Raw genomic sequence first — 19,476 nt, forward strand, 5'->3', positions numbered from 1 at the left:
AATGGAGAAGGCACCTGCTGCACTGAGCATTACTGCTGATGTTTGTTGGGTCACAGCAGAGAAAGTGGGGAGAGAGGAGAGACGAGGCTGAGAAAAATGAAAGAGAGGACTGATTGATCAGTGAGGAAGTGAAAGATGAGACAGAGAGGAAGACGATCAAAGAACAGGATGTGTGTCTGGGCTACATTTGATGTTTTAACAGCAAGACTTCTTATCATTTAAAACAACATCTTGAGTCTTCAAACATATGTGGAGAGAGACTTTTGAAAGCAAGCTTGAAAACCTCTCAGAGGAAACCGTCCCTGCCTGCTTATGTTGACCCAGGAGAACTACAGGAGGACTAAGTGTCCAGCTGGCAAAGTGCAGAAGGAGTGACACCCGTCGAAGAGGTAAACACTCCCTCTCTGTTCTGACCTTTCTTAATGTCCATTTTCAAACAGTCACTGACAGCTAAGCTATATGTTGCATTTAGCATCATGAGCTTGCTTATGCTATAACGTTTTCTTTATTGGTGCTTTAATCAAAAAACAAATGACATGCAAAAAGTGCTGTTCCCTTACAGTCAGTAATTGGTAGACTTGAGAATAAAAAAGTCTATTTCTGCTCAGGTTTCCGGATTGGTGATGTCACGTGAACGGCTCCCTCTCATTGGTTCATCAGGGAGTAGAACAACAGGTGAAGTAGTTATGACCCATTCACCTCTCCATTTTACATTACAATTTCCTGCAGGAGCACATGCACTATAGCATATTGTGGAGATACTTAATATTATATTATGATCATATCCTACCTGAAGGTTTTTGTAAATGTAAGTATTACTATTAAAAAAGCATCAAGTGCAAAATGTCTGATGCGCCGTTGCAAGTCAATCCAGGACAACATTTTATTTTATAAATTAATAGTCCAAATAGGGGCTTAAATGTTACATAAAGGTGTGCAAATTTCAGTGGGTACCATTGATTAACCAGTTGCAAAGCACTTTTTAGAAACAGTTCTAAGCCAGTGTGTTATTCCTCGGAATGAGGAATCTGATCATATGACAGAAACAAAAGTATTATTTTCATATTTTTCCAAGGCTGATTGTGATTTTTTTTAAAGATATTATATAAACACAAACCTGTCTTTCAGCTTAAGCGATAGTGTGACAGAAAAACACTAAAGCGACAAAATATATTGACGCAGTAATTGGGTTATACAGACGTGGACAAAATTGTTGGGTACAAGATAGGAAAGGTACACAGTGACTACTTTTCACCCTTTAAATAGGCAGACTGACTGATTACAAGTCTGAATACACCTGTGATGCTAATTACAGGACACACCTTAGTTTAACATGCCCCTGTGGTCAAATTATTTTCAGTCTTTTCTAGGGGTACCATCATTTTTGTCCACGGCAATTTCATTATTTAGTTTTTTTAAATGATTCTGTTGAACCACAATTCAAAAGCAATGTCTGATTTGTATTCGTTATTTTTCAATACATTTTTATTTATTATTACTTTTGTCAGTTTCAAGTTATTTCAGTGACCATTGTGGGTTTTTCTTTCTTTAACGGAAGGGTACCAACAATTTTGTCCACGTCTGTATGTAATGCATTGACTACACTAGTATTTTCTGTAGCTTTTATCTAATCTCCCCTTTCTTGCAGCAGCTAAGCCACCTCTCTCCTCCCCGGCTCTCCCGCGCCCCCATCATGCTTATCACAGAAAACGCAGCCAGCAACCGACATCCTTTACTTCCTCTCACCCTCATCCGGGGCCTTCTTCCATCCTCGACACCACCATGACGCCTTGGGGAGGCTTGGCTCTCTCCGAATCCTCCTTTACCTCAATCCCTCCACCTCCTCCTCCAAGGCCCCCTCTACTTCCACCTCCTACCCCTCCTGCTCCACAGCCCACGCCGTCCACTCCTTACAGGGACAGACAGAACGAAGAGGAGGATCTTTCAAGTTCAAGTTTTAACTCTCCATCTCCGCCTGGTGCAGTCCCTCAGGACAGTGCCACAGGTTAGTCTGGAAGATCAAGGGCCAGTCACGGTCAGGACTAACTGTCAATGTTATAATGGTTAGCTTTCATTAATAATGCTAAAAGGTCAACAGACAACCCCACTATGACCATGTGCAACACAAAGTGGATTTTCCCTGACTACTAGAGCCTATAATAACATTAGCATAAGCACATTTAGCTGTAATTCAAAATCAGAACTTATTTCTTTGTCGTACAGCGGGGGAAATTTACAATCACTGAAGACATTTTGGTAAGGGTAGGAAAGACACAGGTGTAAAAAATAAAATAAATGATGGCCAAATTCCATCAAGCAGCTTTACGTCCTTAAGTCGAGCATGTTGGCTCACAATCATGGCTAACTGCGAAACTTGAACAGAAAATGTATATTCATTTTATTAGTAACACCTGTGCTTTTCCTTCTGTGACAAGTTGCGATGTCTGCTGTGAAAGTGCCAAATTAATGATGTATGCTGTAATCACACAGGTGTTTTCAGTCAGACTGATTAGACTGGTCATAGCAGAATAATCACAGGTGTAACAAATAACATTAACGAGGTCTCATTTTCATTTGCTATCCCGATAAATCACATCACTGACTCTGTAACTATTGCTGCCCTTAAAAGGTATTTTCACTGTGTTCACGCCAAGAGTCTATATTAACATTGCCGTCTTCTAGTCTTCACAAACACCTAGCTCTTAAAGCTAGTAATACACAAGATGTGACGTGTTTGCTGATGTTTTAAGAAATGTCAAAGGCCATGAAGCTTCATTTCTGTGAATGGTAAGTCAATGTTTATTTTTTTTTTACTCGTAATACGTTTTTATTTCAAATTCTTTCGGGAAATATTGTTTATTTTGAATAGCCTCATCAATTTCTCTGTTATTATGCCTTTTTATTTCCTGCATTATGTTAGCTGATGGTTGATTAGACATGGTACCCATGTTGCAGTTACCTAGCAGCAGTGTTAAGGCAACTTTCCAAATCAAAACAGTTCATTCTGTTACACAACTTCCCATGTCGTCACCACAAGCTCACGAGCCCGGTCTGACGGCAGCTTATAACGCATTAAGGTTATTATTTACATCTGGGTTTTTCCTGCTAACACAACACAAACTCTCTGCAGTATAAGGGGTCTGCTACTTGAAGTCACTCAAGCCCATTTACAGTAAGTTTTACATAAGAGAGTGAAGAAGGTGTTTATGACCCACATTTCACTGTCCTGAAACCACCAGGTAATGAAAACACCTATGTGGGTCAACGCTGTTGAATAAGGGCCCTGATGTTTTTTAAGTTTTGTGACTCATTTACTGTCAACATGTCTGTTCCTCTCCCCGGTGCAGGTGGAGGCGTTAGAGGGTTGCGTGCGAGGCGGAGGTTGTTGCCCCAGCGGCGGGTGCCTCGCCCCCCCCGTCTCCCTCCACTGCGTCCCGTTACCAACCTCAGTTTCTCTCGGAGTTTCACCTTCTCTTTCTTCGAGCTGCCGCTTCACCAGTCGCCTCGCTGCCGTGCCGAACGCATCAAAAACCTCATGCTGCTTTTGAAACAGATACACTACTGAAGAAATGCCTGGACAGTTGTATTTCCAATTATTTTGACACAAACTTTTCTAAAAAGTAGTATATTTTTATTGCTACATTTTAAACATCAATGCACCATTTCCAATTTAGAGTAACTTAGAAAGATAGATATGCTTTGTTTACTGTGAATAAATGAAACTGCTTGGCTATGTTCTCTGTCGAATATTCTGTTAATACATTTCCAATTGAGGATTATACTCTTCCTGATCTTGAATCCTTAAATCTTTTTTTAAAGGTGCAATGTTTCATGTCTGGCCACATGATCCTCACAAATAGGGGTTCAGCATTTCGCCTCCATGATTCACAAATTGCAGTGTTAACACTAACATTAGACACATTTTTGCGAGCCTCAAACATCATTACTCGCCAAATGTTTAACCGTGGAAAAAACGCCAATCTTTACTCCTGTGTTGCTTTTTAAAATATCAATTATTAACTTTCTTTTCAGCCAGTGTATTGCTTCTAGCGGGGGATGGGATGGTGATAAAGGTGGCTTGCTAAGAGCATCAGTCATCTTTGTGTTTACTGTGCCATTAATCCCTGGCTGTATCGTAAACAAGCTTGTGATCTTGGCAGCCTTCGTTCTTCATCCAAGTGCAGACTGGTGCTATCACCTCTCGAGGAACAAGTGGTATTACAAGAAAGGACGGTCCTAGGCTAGTCACAAAGCATGCTAATTTACTTACATAACTTTGCTTTAAACAAAATACATGCTTTTTACAACTCGGAACAGTTAACTATTCACATTCTGTTGATCATATTAGATTATTTTTTGAAAGATTTGAACTGCAATGCTGAACATATTTCACATATTGTACATATTTGAACAATTTGCTGTTCAAATGGTCCTGTAGTGAGGAACAATGAAAAACAACTGGAAATCTTTTCTCTTTTCATAATTGTTTTGCTTCTTCCTCTCTACCTGTGCATCTCGTTCTTCATTTCCCCAATGTCAGTCTTTTAATTAGTTTTACATTTTCTCAGTTGGAATAGCTTTACCCATTTTGTAAAATGGAATATATTTAGATTAAAACACAAAGTATGTATTTTTCTATTTTGCTCTGTTTCTCTATCACTCACTCTTTCACACACACAGACACACAGACACACATTCAGAGTCTCTGAAAGCTGAGCTGCAATAATAGAGGCTTTCAGATATACTGAATGGGGAGTGAAGGGGAGGAGAAAGGGGCTGTTAACTCTCTGTAACGTGCAGAGTTCAAGGCTGTTCCCAACTTTCCCTGACTCGTGTGAGAGTTTGTGAAACTGTGTGTGTACGTCAGTTGCTCTCTCTCAATGCTTTTGTGTTTTGGTTATCAGTTACTAATACTCTTTTTCATTTTTGTAATCTAACTTTATACACACATTTTACAATGTTTTTTATAAAAAAAGAGCTTTACACCCATTAAACACACACAAGAACAAAGATGGACAGCTTTGAATGAAATGGCCTTCCTCACTACACTACAGGCAGCCTTACAGCGCTGTTGCCCTGGACATAGCTCAGCTGCATGTTCTTTGAAAGTCCATGTCCTTTTTTAAAAGGGTGAAGGCACAAGGTTGGTAAGTAAAATTATAGGTTTAGTTGTTTGCCTTTATGTGTGTACATTTGGACCCTGTGCCAAGCTTTTATCACAAATTCTGTGGCCATAAACTGCCTGTGTTTGTGTTTGTACATGCACTCTGTTCCACCCAAACTCTTTGTGCTCACAGCTTTGTGGTGGTACAGATAAGGTCAGCTGCTCTCTCTCTCAATGCTTTGGTCTATTTTTGTTATCTTAACCGTTGATTGTACTCGTCTTGATCTTTGTTATTTAACTGACTCATTTTACACTGATGCAAAAAAGAACATGAGATACATTAAACAAACACATGAACGAGTGAACCGTGACTGTATTGCCAGTATCTTTGACATTTCAGATGGAGCAAGATGGCCTTCCCCACAACAGGCAGCCTTATCTCGCTGTCGCCCTCGACGAAGCACAGTTGGATATCCTTGGGCAGCGCGTAAAAAACAAGTCCCTGTCCGTTTTGGAGAGGGTAAAAGCACAATGTTGGTATGTGGGATTTTATGTTTCGTTTTTGGCCTCTGTTTGAGCCAGGCTCTTTATCTCAAATTTGAGCCGTGTGTGTGTGTGTGTGTGTGTGTGTGTGTGTGTGTGTGTGTGTGTGTGTTTGTGTGTGTGTGTGTGTGTGTGTCTCTCAGGTGTTCCGGTCCCAGGGTGAAGAGCATCCTGCTGGGTTTTTTTCCTGTCCTCTCATGGCTGCCTCACTACTCCATCAGAGAAAACGCCCTTGGAGACCTGGTGTCTGGAATCAGTGTTGGGATCATACATCTGCCAACAGGTGGGGATGCTGCAACAGATGATAACCACGTAAAGAGTCTTAACATATTTTAAATGACAACAAGCTGCATAACACAACAGCCTCACGAAGATAATGTTATATCTGTCTTTTCAACAAATGTTTAGACACCACTCGGACAAAAAAGTACCTTTAAAGCTCCCTTGACATACAAATGTGTGATACAATAGATATCATATATTTGTTGTATTGTGCTGGTCATCACCTACAGTATTTCAACTCAATCCAGCCCAACAAGATAAGATATACTTTTATGTTTATGGTAATGTTTTTGTTTCAGCAGCATCAAAACAAAGTATTGCACATAATTAGAAATAAGAATAAAAAGAGTGAAACAGAGACACTATTGAAGTGCTTAATTACAGCTAACACTATATAAAAGTAGGATATTATATACATTTAGTGAGCAAGAATGGCATATTAAATTAAAAATACATGTACAATGTACTGTGTGAAGTAATAAGTCCAGTTAACAAAAGAGAAACGATGGAGCTGTGAATTCTCTGCCAGCCAGAGGGGATTTGAGTATTATTGCAGTAGGCAGGAATGTTTGACAAAGTTGTTTAGTGAGTAGTTATTCTGGAAATACCGATAGAGCGCTGTAAGCTCCTGCTAGGGTCAATGAATACCTGGTAGGTCCCTCCAGAACTTACTGTTTTTATAGGACACGTGGAAATATGCAATATCAAATAGCTCTCAATGGTAGGAAATTTCTGAATTATTGATATAGGGCTTTCTTTGTGCTTTTAGTGATGTATAGGCTACAGCACCGGAAAAAATAAGAGACCACTGAAAATGTTTCTTAAATCTTTATCTCTACATACTGCAGCCATTCCAGTTGAATTCAACACAGGGAAACATTGTCAGTAGTTTATAGAATACAATAAAAAAAATGTTAAAAATCATTTACCTCAAAGACAAACCTATAAATAATAAAACAAGAGAAATTGATAATGCTGAAGTGGTCTCTTATTTTTTCCGCGGCTGTATGTGCACCACTTACTCATTCTCTCCTCTTCTCTCGCAGGTATGGCCAACGCCATGGTGGTGGGAGTGCCTCCTGCATTTGGTCTCTACACCTCCCTCTATCCTCTGATCATCTACTTCATCTTCGGCACCTCTAGACACCTCTCCATTGGTGACTGTCTACATTAACTTTTCTGAAAAGGTGTTATTATGTAGAAACTGCTTGGTTCGGTCTTGCATGAGTGCTTTCCTCAAGAGCACTACCTGAAACTTATGTGACTTTGACACAAAATATGTTTAATTCACAAAAAAAAAAAAGTGTTTTACTATATATAATGTAACATTCACAGTAAATATCCATGTGTTTTAACCTTAAACTCTATTGTTAAGGGAGTAAAGTAGTTGTTTACAAAGTGTGTGGGTCTGTTTATGTGTTGCAGGTACTTTTGCCGTCCTGGCCATCGTGATTGGGTCTGTGACAGCCAACGTGGAGTCGGTTAGCATCAACAACGGAGAGAGTCAGGCCGAAGTGGAAGCTGCAAAAGTGAACGTGGCTTTACAAGTCACCTTCCTCTCTGGCCTCATACAGGTACACACACACACACACACACACACACACACACACACACACACACACACACACACACACACACACACACACACACACACACACACACACACACACACACACACACACACACACACACGTATGTATTAGACAATACATGGACCAACAGAAGGTACAGGCTCATAATCATGCATCTCTTCCTCTTCTTGAATGTGTGGGAGACATAACTTGTGAAGTCGGTAAAGGTTCTCATAATCAAAGAAACAGCACACATATTAGGCTCAGATCTATAGAGAACTCTAAACTAGGTCTCTGTGTGTGTTCCTTCAGCTCCTGCTGTACCTGCTGCGTGGAGGCGGTGTGTGTCGCTGGCTGTCTGATCCTGTCATCAGAGGCTACACCACAGCAGGAAGTCTGCATGTGATCGCCCTGCAGCTGCCACTGATGACTGGAATACCTGCACACAGATACACTGGACTGCTGCCTTCAGCCTGGGTCGGTCCAAACACTGTTAGAGTATCCTCGGGGAAGCATTTTAAAACTCCTATAGCCTCTGAAATCCTCTCTCAGCTGGAGTGAGCGTGTATTTATTCTTGGCACTACAGAGGTAATAAAAGTTGGCATACACTGGCAGGATTTGAAGGTGTAGGCTGGGTTTGGTTGCTTATCAGCTATTGGCAGGACGTGGTTTTCATCCAGCTCCCTTACACCATGACTTCTATTGTGTAGTGGAGCAGTTTGCACAGAAAAAAATCCCACAGTCTGTTTCAAAAAGAAGAGGAAGCCGATATCTTGTGTTGCTTGTGTTTTCTTCCAGACTTTAAAGGATGTTTTGCTCGGAGTGACCAGTGCTGTACCGGGAGCGTTGTGCCTCTCCGTGGTTTCCATGGTGATACTAATCGGAGGCAAGATGCTGAATGAGCGCTTTAAGAAAAAGCTGCCTGTCGCCATACCGTGGGAACTTATACTGGTGAGGGGATGCACAAACACACATGTACATGTACACACACATACAGTACACACGTTGAGTAGACTCTCCCAGATGGAAAGATGCCACAGTGATGATCTGAACTGATGACTCACAGTTATATAAAACATTTTCATAACCAAAAGCACAATTATACAATATACATATATCTCCCAACATAATTCTTTCCTCTGATGTCTTTTACTCAATGTCATTTATTATAAAGATTCTTTAAGCAAGTAGCGGTTGTAGTTAGTGTACGGACTGCAGTCTAGTTCTTTGTTGATCATTGTAACGATACCCTAAACTGAAGATATTATTGGCACTAGAAACTAATATTTTAGGCTTGTTACTTAATAAAAAACAAAAAAGCTATATTTTATAATCTTAAAATTACATGGATATGATTTCTCATAGTATCCTGATGACTTATACAACATGGATGAATAAAATCTATAACTTATAATACAGCAATATTTTTGACTCTGTGTTAAGTTATGCTTAGCTAAGATACCAAACTTCACGATCTGTTGAGTTATGGTAAACTGCAGTCGGTGTAGCTCTAACCCACTACTAGTATTGGAAAAGCCATCTGATTATGATAATGCGTGTATGTGTACGTGCATGTGTATGAACAGACCAACTGATCTGACATTAAGACTACTATATATTATTGTTTTTCAAATGGGACCTTCTCTGCACTTTGTCACGTCCATTGTTTCTCTCCGCAGATTGTGCTGGGCACCATCGTGTCCGTGCAGATGGATCTGGCCGGCCAGCACACAGTCCAGGTGGTAGGAGACATACCCAGTGGGTCAGTAGAACTGTGTCATGTCTGTTTTCCCTTGTCATCTAGTTAGTAATATTCTAAAACAAACAGTTTTTCCTACTGTAAGTGTTGTTTTTTGTTTTGCTGAAGCAGATTATCGTTGTTAAACCAAACAATCGGCATTCACCTTTCTTTCTCTTCCTCATGCTTCTCTTCTTCAGCCTTGCCGCCCCAGTCCTCCCCTCTGTCTCTCAGGCCCGAGAGCTGTTTCTACCCGCTCTGTCTGTGGCTCTGGTCAGCTTCAGTTACCTCTCAGCGTTGGGTTCAGTGTTTGCCAACAAACACGGCTACCATATGGACTCCAGTCAGGTACATTCATGGCAATTGTTACCGCTCAATATGTATATACACTCACGGGCCACTTTATTATGTACAGCTGTTCAACTGCCCCTTAACGCAAATATCTTATGAGCCAATCACATGGCAGCAACTCAATGTATTTGGGCTTGTACATATGTTCAAGACAATCTGGTGAAGTTCAAATGGAGCATCATAACGGGGAAGAAAGGTGATTAAAGTAACTTTGAACGTGGCATGGTTGTTGGTACCAGACGGGCTGGTCTGAATATTTCAGAAACTGCTGATCTACTGGGATTTTCATGCCCAACCATCTCTAGGGTTTACAGAGAAGGGTCCAATAAAAGGGGAAATATCCAGTGAGTGTAGTGAGTGAATTCTCTGGGCGAAAATGTCTTATTGATTCCAAAGGTCAGAATGGCCAGACTGGTTCAATATGATAGAAAGGCAACAGTAACTCAAATAAAGAAGGATCATTCTGGCAGTAAATGATACAGAAGCCTCGATCCACAGCTATATTTACATAAAGTATTGAGCAGATTGCTTACCGTCTTTTCAAATTCATGCCTTCTGTCTCAGGACCTGCTGGCTCTGGGTCTGTGTAACACCGTAGGAGCAATGTTCCAGTGCTTCGCTGTCAGCTGCTCCTTCTCTCGCAGTATGGTCCAGGACAGTATCGGTGTCAAATCACAGGTATTGTTTTTGATTCAAAACAACAAACAAAAAAAACACAGCTCACCTTTGATCTGAAATGTGTTTTAATGTGTTCTCTCTGTTGTGCCCAAATCTTAGATGGCTGGTTTGGTATCAGCTCTGTTAATTCTCACCATCCTGTTGAAAATTGGGCACCTCTTTGAGCAGCTGCCAAAGGTAACGTTCATATTAGATGACAAATAGTATTTATCTTAATCATATATGTTGTTAAGCAAGTAACAAAAGGTGTGTGTTGGCAGTTCTCCAGCCTGTATGGCTTCCCATAAGCCACCACAGATGATGATGAAATAATGGAGCAAATCAGTGAAGATGTTTGAAGAAAATGTCAAGTCATGCTCCATCTGGAGAGACTTACCGTCAGGATGACTCATATTAGTTCGGTAACACATTGCTATCTGTTCCAGGCAGTGTTGGCAGTGATCATTGTGGTGAACCTGCGGGGCATACTGGCTCAGTTCAAAGATGTGTGTGTGCTCTGGAAGTCTGACAGATTAGACCTGGTGGGCTACACACACACACACACACACACACACACACACACACACACACACACACACACACACACAAGCATAAAATCATTGCTAGAAACCCCACTGGTCCACCTCTGATCACAGACCCCTCTCCTCCTCTCTTAAAGCTGGTGTGGGTCACTGCGCTGATTTCCACGCTGGTGTTTAACCTGGACCTGGGTCTGGCTGTGGCTGTCGTCTTCTCTTTGCTCACACTCATCTACAGGACTCAACAGTCAGTAAATATCATCAACAGTTGATACATTTCACATCAGTTACTGTTTAGTTATTATTATCAGACTCTATGTTTATGGATTGCCATTTCATCCGATATTCAAGAAAATGAAAATAATGTGCTTATGATATAAAGAAATATGGCTATGACATTAAAGTCTTCATACAGAAAGAAACATTGAATTAGAAAATAAAATAAAATACCATGAAATAAATAAATGTTATGAAATACAAGTCCCTAAAATAAAAAATAATTAAAAAGATATAGCCTCTTATAAACATATTATAAAACACTATTTTTTTCTAGGAATTCTTTTTTATTGTGAGATTTAATTACATTTTATTGGCAAATTTATTTACTATTTTAAGTAATTTTTCGCTCTTTATACACTATCAGGGTGGGAAAATGGTGGCCTTAAAGTCAGAAAAGCCAGCTTGTTACTCAAAGGGTAAAATTGGGTCAGAAAAGTAAAAGACAGCCGTCCCCTTTTAATAAATACATAAAAAAATATGTATAGAATAGAATTACTTTATTGATCCCAATTTGGGACATTTTTATGTTGCAGCAGCATAAAAACAAGGCAATATAGTTACAATACAAAAAAACATATATATATACTGTACACAGCGTCAGTGTTAGCCCTCCAGTTCAGTCCATTGTCAAGGAGCACTCCCAAATACTTGTAATCCTCTACCACAGCCACATCCTCACCCAGAACGCACAGGGCCAGTGGAGACGTCCTCTTCCTCCTGAAGTCAATGACCATCTCTCTGGTCTTGGCCACATTCAGAAGCAGATGGTTTCTTCCAGTCCACTCTACAAAATTATCCACCAGCGCTCTGTACTCCTCCTCCCGTCCATCCCTTATACACCCTACCACTGCAGAGTCATCCGAAAATTTCTGCAGATGACACGACTCTGAGTTGTATTGAAAGTCAGTGGTGTATAAGGTGAACAGGAAGGGAGACAGCACGGTCCCCTGTGGGGCTACTGTGTTGGGGTTATCACTGAGAATCATGTTTTAAATATACTGTATGTGCTAAAGCCATATCATCTATTTAGTTTCATTCATTTCACTTGTTTCATCAAATTTGAGAAGTTTTGTATTTTCTTTGCTCCTCTCCCTTGTCTCCCAGACAGACGTGCACCCTCAATAATAACCCCCTGTCTCCCCCTGTCTCCCCCCTGTCTCCCCCCTGTCTCTCCCCTGTCTCTCCCCTGTCTCTCTCATGTCTTTCATCCTGCCTTCTCTTCCAGCTCCTCCACTGTAGTTTATGGTCGTATTCCTGGTACAGACTGTTACAGAGACGTGGAACTGTACGCTGAGGTAAGCTCAATCTGTCTCAGGTCACAACAAGTCTCCAAAAACCTGTTTGAAGAAACTTTTTGATTAAAGTTTGATCGGTTTCATGATAAGCAGAGCAAAGTGAAGCCCGGAGGTAGTTAGGGAGTCAAATGAAACACAAAAACAACCCTTTGAATGCAGCCTCAGAATTTTCATCATTTTCTATCTGTGTTTCTTCTGCCTTCCCTTTGTTTTGGTTTAAAGGATGAACATGGTGGGCTTCTGTCCATCTCCACCAGGCTTTAATACATTGTCTGTCTTTTCCTTATAGTCAGTTTTCTGAAGCTATGGACCTCTAATCTTGCCACAAAAGGATTCCTTATGTCATATCTATACAGACATTAATGCATTTTTAAGGAATAAAATGATTAAAAGAGCTGAGAAAGATCACATTCTTGTCAGTAATATGTGCATGGAAATCCACTTCTGGATTGCATATGCCCCCATATGAAGAAATAAGGAAAAAGTGCTCTCTTGGATTCTTCTATGGTGGATAATAAATGATTAAGTGCCCTGTAAGGTGCCCTGATGTCCATAAAAAGAGATAAAGCGCCCTCTCAGATGCCTTTTCAATGGAGAAAACGTAAAGCATTGCCATAGAGCGGCTGGTTTCCTTTTGTTCTTTGGCCCCAAATCTTAGAACAGGCCAATTCTACTTTTGTTCCTATCTTGATACTAGAGAAAATGAATGCAGCAAAGAGTCAAAATCACCTCAGTGTGTCTTATTAAACAATGACATTATGGCACTGTGTGAATGTCATGTTGTTACTGCTCATAATTGTGCAGCAGGTCATAATACACCTTCAGTATGCCAAAGCCTGTCTCCTCCTGACTCTGAACTGATAGACAGATGACTCACACTGACCCCTGATGATCTTAGCTGATTGCTAATGTGTGGAGTAGCATATCTAAACTGCCATCAGTGTGAAACACAGTTAATACTAATTTCTCCAGGGCCCGTCTTTTGTCTGCACATGAAACACACACATTATTAAACTGGAGCACAACTTCTGCAATGCAAATGCACATTCACGCAGCAAGCATTTGCTGTGTAGAAACATGCAGGATGTAGATCATTGTCAGTCTGAATGAAGGTCATTTTTTCACATGATGGAAAGGCATTCATAAATATAAACCAGTTTGCAAAGTATATATTTTGCAAGCCGTCAAACCATGGTGTTGCGCAGGCAAAAACCACAAAAACGCATCCCTGGCTGAGAAACGCCATCTGTCACAAATCAGAACCCTGAACTGTCAACAAAGGCAATCTGTTTTGGCTCAGACCAGAGAATCCCTGTCAACACTCTGCTCTCTGTTCCCTCCACTTGATTCTCTCCTGACTCTGCTTCACTCCCCTCCGTCAACTACCTGTCATACATCAGGGATCGTGCATGCAGCAGATATCTGTGAAGAAGTTCTCCCTGATTCTGTTGTCTTTCCTTTTGGTTGTCTTTGATGCTGTTTTTGTTTTTTTTTCAAATAGAAGATCGTTGTGTCCCTGAAGTAGACATTAATCAAAGTGTTTTATTGAATATTTCAAAAACGTTTCCAAAAGCATTGAATCCTTTCTCGGTTTGTGCCATTTGGGTAGCAAATACATACTGTAAATGCAATATATTTAGCAAATTCTGATCCAGCTTGTGACTATTAAGTTGTAACGCAGGTACAAAGTGAAGTTGTGCGTGTGACTCTGTTGTTTTTGATGTTTTCTCCAACAGGCAAAGCAAGTACCTGGGGTGACCATACTCTCCCATTCAAGTCCTATTTATTTTGCCAACTCTGATTTGATCTTCACACAGATCAGACAGGTGCCAACACACACAAAAACACACTCACACACAGTAAATAAAATAAAAGAGGGCTATTCATATCAAATAAGAGTTGATGTATAGTCATAGAGTTGAGATGCATTTTACGTGAAACTGTTCCTCCCCACATCCAGACAGTGAGTCGTGGTCAGAAGGAGAACCCAGCTGGAGTCCACACCTCTACCTCCCCCTCCTCCTCCCCCTCCTCCCCCTCATCAGACGATGCGTTGACACACACTCATTGCGTGGTTCTGGATCTCAGCTCGGTCACCTTTATGGACTCTATGGCCATAACAGCACTTTGCAAGGTGAGGGAAGAACTCACTGGAGGGAATTATATGTATTATTCACTCAGGGATGATGAAGTGATCCATGATAAACATGCATGTATTAGTTAGTATCTCCACATTTTGAACTGATTTTACAATTCCGAGACTTACTATTTCTGCATTTTTCTTCTTTTTTCCATGGATAAAAGCTATCATATAATCCTGCATGTTTATAATGGTCAGTGTGCACTAAGAAGGCCTAGTGCAACAAATACCTTACTGACTTATTTAAAGGAAGCAAACCAAAAATCATTTGTCATTGAAGAGTTTCAAGTAACATATCAGATATTTATCTAATCTGATAGTTTGTCGCTTTGTTTGCTGGAAAAACTACATGTGCAAACAAAACAAAATATAAAGCACACTAGTTTCAAGTTATTTTTAGCTTGACTAAATTTAGCCCTGTCATTTCTGTTATGCCGTTAACATCACTGTGGTTTTTTTTGGTCAGTTGCTGTAATGGTTGGCTGTCCTCACTCCGCTCCTCTCTGCAGATCAAAGTCTCTCACAAGAAATTATTATTTCATTTAGATGTATTTAGTAATTGCCAGTTACATAATGAGGATATGAGACACACCCTCTTATGGTCGCAAACTTCTCCCAGTTTTTGATGAATTACTAGTTCTACTGATATGCCTTTGTTATCTCGTCCTCTTCTTTGAACCTTATTGATAAAAGAAGTGTGTGTGTGTGTGTGTGTGTGTGTGTGTGTGTGTGTGTGTGTGTGTGTGTGTGTGTGTGTGTGTGTGTGTGTGTGTGTGTGTGTGTGTGTGTGTGTGTGTGTGTGTGTGTGTGTGTGTGTGTGTGTGTGTGTGTGTGTGTGTGTGTGTGTGTGTGTGTGTGTGTGTGTGTGTGTGTGTGTGTGTGTGTGTGTGTGTGTGTGTGTGTGTGTGTCACCAGGTTGTAGGAGACTTTGAACTCCACGGTGTCAGTGTGTGTCTGGCAGCGTGCCCAGGTGAGCTTTATGTTTCATGCTCACTTATCTCCTATAGAGCCACTCTTCCTAAGTCTCTTTACTTACTCATACACACACACACACTCTCTTTGTCTGGAGTTGGGCTGTTAATGTTTGCTCAGGTCAGTTTCCCACAACCCCTCCCTTACTGTAGCTCTGCTTGACACAGCTTTTTCATCATGTATCAACAGTAACAGTTTTTGAGCTTCGAATCATCACACAAACACATCCAACCACAAAACCAAGCAATATTTTGTCATATGTACCTGCATTGAAGGAATTGTTCCCTGTGTATGTCCACAGAAATGGTTTTATCTAAGCTCCAGACTCAGGGTTGTATACCGGACAGCCTGCTCAGCTCCTGTGTCTTCCCATCGGTCCATCATGCTGTCCAGCGCTGCCTCAGTATACTGCCCAAGCCTCTGGAGGTACAAATCCTCTCACTTCCAACTGTTACATTTATATATCTTTTGCTGTGTTTCTTATTTAGCAATTAAGATGTTTTCTTATACAATGGTTTGTGAGCCCTAAGAAATTACAATACTTTTTTATGCATTCGTTTTGTTGAATTGGACCATGAGATTTCCAGTATTCATTGGAGGCACATTAGAAATCAGTCTATTATCAGGTGTCAAGTAACAGTGCTGCATGTTTGGACTTGTATAACACGTCTTGTGGCCCTCAAATGAGCCGTCCAAAATCTCAGTGTCCTCAAGCGATGTCACTTAAGTCAGCGTCAGTTGGGGCTGAGGACTGCAAATAAAAAAAATTCAAAATTGATTGGTGGTGTTAGCCGCTACTAGCATAACACAAAAAAAATCTCAGACCAAAATGGCAGCAGTTTAAGTGGCATTGCGGGAGATAGACACCAGGTATCTTTAAGGCAAAATAAAAAAGACCCTCTGCCTCAATTTTGATCCTATTTTAAACCTGTCCTACAATGTTGTAGGAGTACAAGATCAGTGCAGTACTCAGTTTACATGACACCCATTCTTATTGAATATAAAGTGCCGAGCTGCATTTTACAATATATTATTGTTTGTTTATTTGTTTTTATCTCTTATCAGGAACTTACTTCAGATGCAACTGAATGTGAATCTACTTGACTGCTGCCTTTCAATGTAAACAGACAGTTAAGTCATCTCACTGTCACAAGAACACTGTGGTGATAGTTGGGGCTTTAAGGTGGCAGAAACACAAATTATCCCCTTTCATAATATGTATTTTGTACACTTCTCACACATTTACAAACAATAAATGTAATTGTTTCATAAAGTTCACCCTCACTGATGTCTTTATTATTAGGGTGCTGCAGGAATCAGTCCTAAAAATGGAATTTATTGGTTAACACAAGTTACTTTGAACTCTAGTCCTCCTTTAGCTTATTGGTGGTGTCATTCAGATCTTGCAACTGCAGATTGGTGCGCTTCACTTCTGGTAACTGCATTTAATCGGAAATCATAAAAAATGTGTTTATTTGTAAAGATCATCTTGCTGAACAAAACATGAAGGTATCATCATTTGCTTGCTGTGTTTTTCGGGCATGCTTTTTGATGCAGCACTTAGCTGAAAATCACCTCAGATAGGATGCGAACACATTCCGTGACGTTGCAGGGCAATTTTCGATAAAGTACTTTATTAATGCTGCCACAACATGTTGCTTGTGCAACCAAGGTTACTTGGTACTGCGCATAGCAGAACCTAAAGTCCCCTCTCTCCCCATGGCTACCATAGAGTGTGCAACTTGTTAATGGTCAATAAACAAATTGCTAATATAAGCCGGCGAAGAGGAGAACATTTGTAAAAAGTGTATCTGATTTAGGAAGCCGATGCCCTAAAACATTAGTGATACAAATAAAAGAAAGCAAAGGTTGACAATGTAATAAATACATCCGCCACTTCAGTACTGCTGTTAAAATCTTTTGTGTGATAATGTAATATAAAGATTTCATAAATTACTTTTAGAATATAGCAGCAGCCCACAACAGTTACAATAACAAAAAAGACGCACACAAAAAAACACAACAGTTCACATACCGAGGATGGGAGGGGACTTTTTTTCATAATCGTGTCTTAGTCTCTGTCTATCTTGTTCTGTAGTTTGGATTAGGTAACAATGAAAATGCTGGTTTATTTTTAATTTATAGAGGCAGATCGTGTGAATGAGATAAGCTGTGCGGTTATAACCAAGTGGTAGGACGAAATATAGAACTACTAAATGTTAAATCAGGATGTTAAATGGTTCTTGTGTGACTGACCTTTGTTATAATATGAACAAAGGAAGAGGTTCAACACAACTCTCAATATGTGTCCTATGGTGGGGTGGACACTGTTTCATGCACGTTGTAAAGTGTTATTAATATGGACTGAAACCTTTCATTTTTGGAGATCTTTAATTTAGTTAAATTGCCTTATCTTTGCTCTTGCTTTTTTATTTTGTATGTGTTTCAATGCCTTATATGTTTCCTTAGTTTCCTGGCTCTATCATAATTTTCCAACAGTTTATGCCAGAAATCATGAAAAGATACAAAATATCCAGGGTTAAATGAATGCCAAATAAAAAACTAAGCATGATAACGGACCTACAAAAGAAGCATACCTACAGTAAGTGGGTATGCATTAAAATAATCAATAGTGACCTATTGATTCCGGTCTCTTATTGATAAGATAAGGTAAATACATTAATAAATATAAAAGCTTGTTATCTGGTGCCAGTCTTGTGCGTCATTAAGGAAATGAACACCGGTCAAGGTTAATAAAAATTAATTGCCTAAACACAAGTGTCCATCTCAATGTATGCATATCAAAATATTTAAAAATACTTATTATTTGTATTATAAATAAATAAACGTATTATTTGAGAAGTGAGCAGTAGGCTACAACACAGTAACCCACAGTTCGCCTCTGGGTGCGGTCAGCAGTGAGCTCTGCTGCACCTTCAACCCATCTGTGACTGCAAGGTGTGGAGTCATCGATATCAATATGTTAAGTTACTCTTTGTTGTTGAGCCAACATGTTCCGGGTATGAAAACATTTCTGTTTTTATTTCAGTGTTCATAGTTGCAATCATCCGAAAATCCATCCCCTTATTTCCAGTGTTTTTTGAGCGTTACAATTAATCCCAATTGTGTGTAGTGTTACGCGCTCGGAGGTTAAAACCAAACATTCCGAAAAAAACATGCTACGTTCATTGATCATCAGACAAATAAATACCTCATTTAAGGATTAACGAATTGTTTTATTCTTGTAGTAAAACCGTTGAGAACGTGCTTTAAAGTCAATGAGACCGCTGTGCTGCGTTAAAACATCTAGCAGAGGATGGTTTCGATCCATCGACCTCTGGGTTATGGGCCCAGCACGCTTCCGCTGCGCCACTCTGCTGTAAGCGACAACGGCATGCATTACTTTATTGACTGTGCTGACAATGCCCCTTAAAACCCATGTTATATTGTGCATCCAAATTAACTGATGTCCCATAAACGCATCTCAAACCCGGCATACGCAACCCCCCTCAGCCTGCCAGGGAGCATGGCACTATCAGGTGTGTGACAGACACAGGTTTTGAGATGAGTGAAATAAACATTTCGTTTTTAATGTGAGCTTTAAGTGTTTAAACTGCGAGGGGGACTGCCAGTATGTCAGTGAAAGAAAGGCTGTTGAGATATGTTGATGAAGTCTTTCCAATCAAGTGAATTATGGTGTTAGCTACTTAAAGTTAGCTCGTTAGTGTTAGGCAGTTATTTTGTTGAAAAGATAGACAGCACATATCACGTTGCATAATAGCGGAATTGTTGATTTTACGTGTGAGATAAATAGTAAGTTAAAAAAAAAAACAGTCACTCAATCCTCGGTTTAGGAGGGCTTTTGTGGTGTACACCACACATTGTTACAGCTAGTTTTAATTTCTTACTTACTGTATTCTGCAGGGTAGCCTGTGAATGTTACTCCAGGTTCAACAAAAGTCTTATATAAGTGATGTTTATATTTCATCAACATCTGCCACGAA

At 40.1% G+C, this 19,476-nt stretch overlaps 1 protein-coding gene and 1 non-coding gene across 2 annotated transcripts; one reads left to right on the forward strand and one right to left on the reverse strand.

Moving 5' to 3' along the window:
* Window positions 1–2,012: 2,012 nt before the first annotated feature.
* On the forward strand, window positions 2,013–16,745 carry LOC134872045 (prestin-like). Its single transcript, XM_063895138.1, has 20 exons — window positions 2,013–2,787; window positions 3,348–5,318; window positions 5,505–5,641; window positions 5,791–5,930; window positions 6,976–7,086; window positions 7,355–7,503; window positions 7,813–7,977; window positions 8,300–8,452; window positions 9,181–9,263; window positions 9,440–9,587; window positions 10,155–10,268; window positions 10,368–10,445; window positions 10,694–10,789; window positions 10,927–11,033; window positions 12,291–12,360; window positions 14,097–14,186; window positions 14,321–14,494; window positions 15,416–15,470; window positions 15,774–15,898; window positions 16,538–16,745. Exons 3-20 carry the CDS (start codon window positions 5,505–5,507, stop codon window positions 16,574–16,576), a joined length of 2,034 nt encoding a protein of 677 aa, XP_063751208.1. The 5' UTR covers window positions 2,013–2,787; window positions 3,348–5,318; the 3' UTR covers window positions 16,577–16,745.
* A 2,034-nt stretch (window positions 16,746–18,779) lies between these two features.
* trnam-cau (transfer RNA methionine (anticodon CAU)) lies at window positions 18,780–18,851 on the reverse strand. The gene has a single exon. It is a non-coding gene; the product is annotated as a tRNA-Met (tRNA).
* Between the last annotated feature and the right edge of the window lie 625 nt (window positions 18,852–19,476).

Source organism: Eleginops maclovinus, chromosome 1 (genome assembly GCF_036324505.1).
Source record: "Eleginops maclovinus isolate JMC-PN-2008 ecotype Puerto Natales chromosome 1, JC_Emac_rtc_rv5, whole genome shotgun sequence".
Classification (NCBI taxonomy): Eukaryota; Metazoa; Chordata; class Actinopteri; order Perciformes; family Eleginopidae; genus Eleginops; species Eleginops maclovinus.